The 7,876-nt window shown below is 42.2% G+C and overlaps 1 protein-coding gene across 1 annotated transcript; it reads right to left on the reverse strand.

Moving 5' to 3' along the window:
* Positions 1-172: 172 nt before the first annotated feature.
* LOC110496317 (transmembrane protein 79) lies at positions 173-7,535 on the reverse strand. Its single transcript, XM_021572149.2, has 5 exons — positions 7,343-7,535; positions 5,932-6,819; positions 5,075-5,269; positions 4,694-4,922; positions 173-1,626 (listed from the first exon to the last, which is right to left on the reverse strand). The coding sequence occupies exons 2-5, from the start codon at positions 6,629-6,631 to the stop codon at positions 1,434-1,436; spliced, it is 1,317 nt and encodes a 438-aa protein (XP_021427824.2). The 5' UTR covers positions 6,632-6,819; positions 7,343-7,535; the 3' UTR covers positions 173-1,433.
* Positions 7,536-7,876: the final 341 nt, after the last annotated feature.

The following is a 7,876-nucleotide window of genomic DNA, read 5'->3' on the forward strand; positions in this document are numbered from 1 at the left end:
TTGCAAATCGAAGGAAATGTATGAAACACAGACTAAAGATACAAAATAACATATGTTTTTCTTGGTTAATTCCTTGGGGAAGCCTGGCTTCCCTTGGCATCCATGAATACACACCACTGCTTTTGAACTAGTTACTGTCAATCCTTTGGCTTCATGATGTCATGACAAAACGCAAGATTAGTAGCTACTTTATTATGTGAATCACATCATTCCATTAAGATAGTGTAAACATTGAAAGATAATGCCCAAAAGAAATACAACAATTATGAGCTGTCTTCCATATACAAACAGGACAATGTATGTGCATTGGTTATGGTACTGTACAGACATAATTAACATAACACATTCTTAAATAGCTATCAATTAACATATTCTTCATTCCCATTCATTGTGGTAGTAAATGCTGTACTATTGTAGAAAGGAAATACATGTAAACATGGCACAGTTGAAGAAATAATAAAATATCCACATGGATTTTATGTTATACGCATTCAAAAAAGTCAACTCCGCCCTAGGTTCATACTTCAATGTTGGCACTTAAGTCTTCATACATTTTAATAACTTGGGGAAGACCACCCCCTTCAGGATGTACTGTATAGTGCCGACTAGTCATGTCGTCATAGCTCATTATGAAACCTTCCAGTGAAGCTCTGGACCATCCTTCACCAAAGCCATGAGATTAGAATAAAACACAATTCTAGTTAGTAAGGATATACTGCACAAAGTTGTGTTTTAGGCCACAAACGGAGGAAAACAGACGGGGAAGAACAACCTGGATTGTCCAATAATTATTTTTTTAAACGCTCATTTTCCTTTGCTACATTAAAAAAATCTTTTTTTAACGTTTTGTGCCTAATGAACACAACCCAGGCCTTACATGTCTTATTTTATGGATGGTCCATTCCTCTTTGGCTTATGTACGGCATAAGACACTTTATATCACAATCATTCTACTACAGGTAACTTCATTGGGGTGGCTAACTGTTACTAGCCCCACGTCATCTTAATGAATTGTCCAGCTCTCCATAAACCATTGTTCAATGTGATCCAATATGTTCCAGATGAAGGACATGAAATCCAAGAACTTGATTCTTCTCCCTTACTCCTTCCAAACAAACATCATGACAATGAGTGGGTGCCAATTGAACCATTCACTCAAATTATTCAGTAGGGCAAAACACTGAGGAACTTGTGTGTTATATTGTTGATAACAGACTTGCATCTCAGAAATGTATTCCTTACGCTACATGCTATCTGCAAGGTTGCACAACGTTTGCCTAAGGAACGTGCCTCTGATCTATCAGAAGGCAAAGTGTACATATGATACTGTAGGTATAAGTTACATGGTAATATCTAATCCTTTCAGGTTTAAGTGTCTAGGGACTGGGGGTCCATTTAATCTTCAGGATTGGACGCATCTACTCCTCTTCCTCCTAGCCCCACCAACTCTGCCTGGGAGGTGGGGTGGTGGTGGGCGGGGCCACATCAAAGACAGCCCCTTCACTGACTGACGAGCACACAAAGTAGAGGTTGGCGCCCAACATGACCAGTATGGGCAGGAAGGAGAGGCCGAAGCCCAAACCCCTCACGCTGCTGCCTAGGGTCACACACACCCAGTAGATCAGCCTGTAGGGTGAGAGATCACAACAAGATCAGCCAATTGGGTCACACAAACCCAGTAGATCAGCCTATAGAAGAAGTGACATTGGGTGAGTTTGTTTTGCATGGTCCATGGAGATAATATACGGAGAAGGTATGTAAACACGTACAGTACCAGTCAAAGGTTTGGACACACCTACTCATTCAAGGATTTCTTTATTTTTACTATTTTCTACATTGTAGAATAATAAGGAAGACATCAAAACTATGAAATAACACATATGGAATCATGTAGTAACCAACAACAACAAAAAAGTGTTAAAATAAATAGTGTAAGTAGCCACCCTTTGCCTTGACAGCTTTGCGCACTCTTGGCATTCTCTCAACCAACTTTATGAGGAATGCTTTTTCAACAGTCTTGAAGGAGTTCCCACATATGCGGAGCACTTGTTGGCTGCTTTTCCTTCACTCTGCAGTCCAACTCATCCCAAACCATCTCAATTGGGTTGAGGTCGGGTGATTGTGGAGGCAGGGTCATCGGATGCAGCAGTCCATCACTCTCCTTGGTCAAATAGCCCTTACACAGCCTGGAGGTGTGTTTTGCATCATTGTCCTGTTAAAAATGAACGATAGTCCCACTAAACACAAACGGGAAGGCGTATCACTACAGAATGCTGTGGTAGCCATAAGTGTGCCTTGAATTCTAAATAAATCAGGGTGTCACCAGCAAAACACCATCACACCTCCATGCTTCACAGTGGGAACCACATTTGCAGAGATCATCCGTTCACCTGCTCTGTCTCTCAAATTTGGACTCATCAGACCAAAGAACAAATTTCCACCTGTCTAATGTCCATTGCTCATGTTTCTTAGCCTAAGCAAGTCTCTTCTTATTGGTGTCCTTTAGTAGTGGTTTCTTTGCAGATATTCAATAATAATGGCCTGAATCATGCCATCTCCTCTGAACAGTTGATGTTGAGATGTGTCTGTTTGCTTGAACTCTGTGAAGCGTTTATTTGGGCTGCAATCTGAGGTGCAGTTAACTCATCCTCTGCAGCAGAGGTAACTCTGGGGTCTTCCTTTCCTGTGGCGGTCCTCATGAGAGCCAGTTTCATCATTGCGCTTGATGGTTTTTGCGACTGCACTTGAAGAAACGTTCAAAGTTCTTGAAATGTTCAGGATTGACTGACCTTCAGGTCTTCAAGTAATGATGGACTGTCGTTTCTCTTTGCTTATTTGAGCTGTTCTTGCCTCAATATGGACTTTGTCTTTTAACACATATGACTGTCTTGTCACAACTGATTGGCTCAAACTCATTAAGGAAAGAAATTCCACAAATTAACTTAACAAGGCACACCTGTTAATTGAAATGCATTCCAGGTGACTACCTCATGAAGCAGGTTGAGATAACGCCAAGAGTGTGCAAAGCTGTCAAGGCAAAGGGTGGCTACTTTGAATAATCTCATATTTTGATTTGTTTAACGCTTTTTTGGTTACTACATGATTCCATGTGTTATTAGATCGTTTGGATGTCTTCACTATTATTCTACAATGTATAAAATAGTAAAAATAAAGAAAAACCCTGGAATAAGTAGGTGTGTCCAAACTTTGACTGATACTGTAAGTGTTTACAAACATCATTAGGTTAGAAAAGACAAGGATAACAATGTCGGGTGAAAGTATGGATCGGTGATAAGAAATGTTCCCTCTGGGACTGGCCCCCAGAATAAAAATTAGCCCACAGAGAGAAGCACGAGATTGAACTTCACTCTAGAGTAGTGGTTACCTATTGGTCAATCCAAGGCATTCCTAGTCAAACATTTCGGGGGGAAAAAAAAAAAAAAAACGCTTTTTTCCCCCCCTCTTTATTTTTTGTCTCAGGCTGTTGCCGGTAGGTGCACCAAATTCAGCTGCCCTGCGTGCCGGGTAGACAACCGTTGCCATTTTGTACCATTTCATGTGTCTGAAGGTACAAACTCTGCCTTCCTGGCGGGCCCGGAGAGAGCAAATCAATTGCACTATAGGCCTACCGCTGGCCAATCGGATGGCTCAGATTACAGTTTCTGCAGTAACGTAGCAGGCAAAAAAAGAAAGCTACCGCAACGTTTATACTGTGAGATTTAAAAATGTGTAAAACCATGACTAGAGAGAGACTCAACACATACAGCAAAGAGCTGCTGTTTTTTTATGAGGGAGTTCATGTTTAAGTTCTTACTCAGCACTGTCAACACTTGTAAGCCATAAAATGCACAGTCTTCCCATTTCCACTCAGTGCTCCAACAAGCACTGCAGCAGCAATGAATGAGTAGGAAAGTGTACCTATAGGCTTGCGTTGTTGTTATTAGCGGATTGGGTCATTTTTAGTATCGAGAAATGTTTCACTTTCTCTGTTCATAGGAGTAACATGAATTTATGCATGAGGCAGAAACGATGCGGTGCGACTCGAGTTTTGCCATCAGCTAGAAGAATGTGTCCCTTTTTGGTCAGTGTCAGTGGAGGAAAGGGAGAGCAGAGGGATGTTGACAGGCGGACCCTCAGTCTGCTGCTCTCTCCCTCTGCTGACCATCAGACGTAGGCACAATCAGCCCAGAAAAATACAAATAAAAGCTAAATTATTTGGTTGTGCCTTACAAGTAATACAACATATCTATTACAGGTGTTATCATATAGCCTACCTCAAATTTTAAAATATAATTTTATTTTTTTTTTTTTAAATGGCCTGAACAACAATGCATTGGCAGGGCAACTCATTGCTTCAGTACTCTTTTTAATTGGTTAATGTTGCACAGGCGTACACTTTTTAAGTCATGTGTAAAAATGATCTGAGCGGCATTTTGACTCAGAAAGTGATCTTGACTCAGAAAAGTTTGGTGACCACTGTTCTAGAGTTTTCCCTGTTAACACTATCAACGTTTCCCTTTACTGTGGTAGTTGTGTTCTAATCAACGGAATATTAGCCACTTTCAATGCAACATACTGAAACAAAAAACTTTGCAAGAGATTTCATTGTAATAAACATACAACGCAGAACACACTGCTACCACTGACACTAAGTAGTGAACACACACACACACAGGCAGTCACAGGCATTCACCTGCCGAAGGCAAAGACGATGGTGAGCAGGGGCACCATCTTGAGCAGGTCCTGGCTGATGTAGGTGGCCATGACGGCCAGCTGCAGGAAGTAGAGTAGGAAGAGGGAGAGCGAGTCGCCCACGTAGTGCCGGTGGACTGCCACCTCCCGGCTCTCCTCCCCCACCTTGGCCTCGTAGAGGGGCGTTAGGGCGCCGTAGCGTAGCCGCGCCAACCCCTGCACCAGCACACCTGGGAGGTAGAGGAAGATTGGGAGAGTACCAAAAAAAGGTGATAAAAACATTAGCATTGCCCAGAGCAAAGTAACACACATTTAGTCTATTCAATAATCTCTAATAGGTGATAACATATCACAGCCCAACCCTAATAGTCCACAGTCTTACCTAGCATAATGGGTATGACAGCAAAGAAGGAGCAGCGCAGTGTGTACACCAGCCTGAGAGGGGCGCTGTCCAGGGGTGGGGCATCAAAGGGCAAAAGGGCATATCCGCCCCACACAAGTAGAGGGAAGAGAACAGCTGCAGCACCAATGCCCAGGCCAAGTTTCAGAACATCCCCACAACTACCACCACACATATCTAAATAACAGAGAAATCTGGGTTCAATAAAACTACAGCCAAACCTGGGGAAAATTGGGTTTGTAAAATACAATAACTCAAAGTATTAATTAAAAAAATTAAAACAGCCATCTCTTTGGTCGATGACGATAGGAAATATATGTAGACGTCTTATTATGCTGCCTCAAATTTTACATGACAATTTTCATACCAATTTCTCACAACAGGAAAGAGATTCATTTTTACATTTTATTCACTTAGCTGACACTCATATCCAGAGCGACTTTCATCTTAAGATAGCTAGGTGGGACAAGATAGCTAGGTGGGACAGGGGGTGCTGTGGGATTATTTCAGATACTCTTTTGAAGAGTTCGTTTTTCAGATGTTTTTGGGAGATGGGCAGGAACTCTGTTGTCCTAGCTTCAGGGGGAAGCTGGTTCCACCATTGGGGTGTCATTAGAGCTAAAAACATGTCTAATCAGAGGGGAAAAGATCAGATAAAACGATTATGTAACCTACATTTTTTAGAATCTAGTTGTGTTGATATACCGTTTATTGAAAATTTTACATGATGACAAATGTTTTTCTTCATAGGAATGTACTTGAATCCCTACACTGATTAGAACTTAAATGGAACTGACCCCAATTAGTATTAATGGTATTGGTCCGGCACTGGTACATACGTGTGTAGTTGTCCGGCTCCTCTGTCCACTGTGGGTAGTAGAGTACTGGTGGGGCTGTTGGTGTCTGGGGCTCTAAGAAAGGTCTCTTCTCAGTATCCATCTCTCCATACCTGCTATTTTCAAGTGGGAACTCCTCCCGTTTGCTAGATGGACGCACTATCACTGTCGGAGTGAAGACCTGCGCAACCTTCTCTGGCATCCAATTCACTGGGCCTTCCTCCCCCTCTTCCTCATCATCTGCAAGCGAACCATCCATTTCCTCACGTTGGCCTCCCTCCAACTCATCATCTCTCCATCTCTCTCCCTCTGGCATGCTCTCTCTCCATTTTGCCTTTCGCTCACTCTCTGGCTGGCTCTCCTGTCCCTCCAAAAGCTCTGTACTCCCTCCTATCCTCTCTGCCACCCTCTCCTCCTCCTCCTCCTCCTCATCCCCTTCAGCTCCCTCGCTCTCAGACACCACACCTCCTTTCTCCCCCTCTCTGTCTCCCAGCCACAGCAAAGTGCTAGGCTCCAAGGCAGCGGAGCTGGTTTCCCTTTTCGCCTCTTGCTTCTCATCCTCTTCCCCCTGCTCTTTTTCCATCCCCCTGTGCTCTAGGCCCTGTTGTTCCGTTCCAGGTGTTTGAGGTCCTGCAGCGGTAGACCCACTGGTTTTAGAAGGCCCTCCGGCTCTGTCTTCATCTGGATTTAGGTGCACGGACATCACTGTTTCTCACCTGTCTCTATCTGTATGATATTCCTGTCTGGGCTGTGTTGTGTGTGCAATTATTGGCCAGTGTGTCTTCCTGCAAAGTGACTATTTACTTTTCAGTTTCAAGATTTACAATTATATTCCATAAAACAAGTTGGTGCCAAATCTCATTATCATAAGGTCAAGTTCTATTCATTCACCTGAAAGGGAAGAGTGATAATACAATGGTTTGCAGGCACACAGTAAACAATCCATTTGATAAGCTAATGAGCTGACAGTCATCAGTGAGCATTGAACTTTGAATCTTTAAAATGGATGAAGTGTACCTTCCTCTACGGAGTGCGATTTATCAACATTCTAAAGCGCACTGCACGCACGAGAGACATATTGATTTATATTCTACTACTAGTAGCCTACCAATGAGATGCAGTTGTTTAATAATGAAAAACCTATTGGTGAATATAGGCGTAGTACGGAAACGGATTACTTTAAAAATAAGCAATGTCGCAATAACTTGTTTTGTGGGTCTGGTTTAGAGTATCTGATTTTGCGACAACATTGCGTTCTCCGTTTTCGAACTATGTCCATATCGCAAAAACGTTTTTGTGGGTCTCTCTGGTCTCCAGATATTGGACCTTATCCTACCTATCCAGTGCCATTAAATCCATGACATAAGGAACTTTGAACTGATGTACTTAGTTAGTCGTAGTTAGACTGACTTACCCGACGTCTAGGCTGCATGCTGCTCCATAAGATTAAAATAGTAAAAACGTGGAATTGGCTCAGTGCAAGAAGGAAGTGTTTTTCAGATTTGTCGTAATGTGAAACTCGAGTAAGGTTGAGTTGTTTGACAGGTGCGCAAGGTAAATCGTTGCAGGAAAGTTTTTGTGGTTACTCATATCGTGTGATAACTCCACCCACGATGACGTTTCGTTTTGTAGTAGGCCACAGTGCACATTTTTTTATTTATTATTTTTTTTATTTTTAAACAATGGCGATGCTTCTCATAATTAGGCTGTATTGGTTACCCATAATTGTATTATAGCACTGCCTATTTCATTGTCTAAATACATATTAAATACATGCTCTCAAAATAGGTTTTCCTCGCATTTATAATAATTACACTATTCAAACATAGATTTTCATAAATCGCAGGTAGGTTTATTACTATACCGCTCGTCACTAGTCTATCGACAGTCTACTGTACAAGGAGGAGACTGTCCCACTGCGCTCCTTTAATACATACTGGGACGGCAG

The sequence above is a fragment of the Oncorhynchus mykiss genome, chromosome 18, assembly GCF_013265735.2.
Source record: "Oncorhynchus mykiss isolate Arlee chromosome 18, USDA_OmykA_1.1, whole genome shotgun sequence".
NCBI lineage: Eukaryota > Metazoa > Chordata > Actinopteri > Salmoniformes > Salmonidae > Oncorhynchus > Oncorhynchus mykiss.

Coding starts and splice junctions, on each gene's coding strand:
- LOC110496317 (XM_021572149.2), bottom strand. CDS start 6,631: ATGTCCGTGCACCTAAATCCAGATGAAGACAGAGCCGGAGGGCCTTCT. Junction 4,923..5,074: donor TGTCATACCCATTATGCTAG/GTAAGACTGTGG, acceptor TCTACCTCCCAG/GTGTGCTGGTGCAGGGGTTG. Junction 1,627..4,693: donor ATCGTCTTTGCCTTCGGCAG/GTGAATGCCTGT, acceptor CTCACCCTACAG/GCTGATCTACTGGGTGTGTG.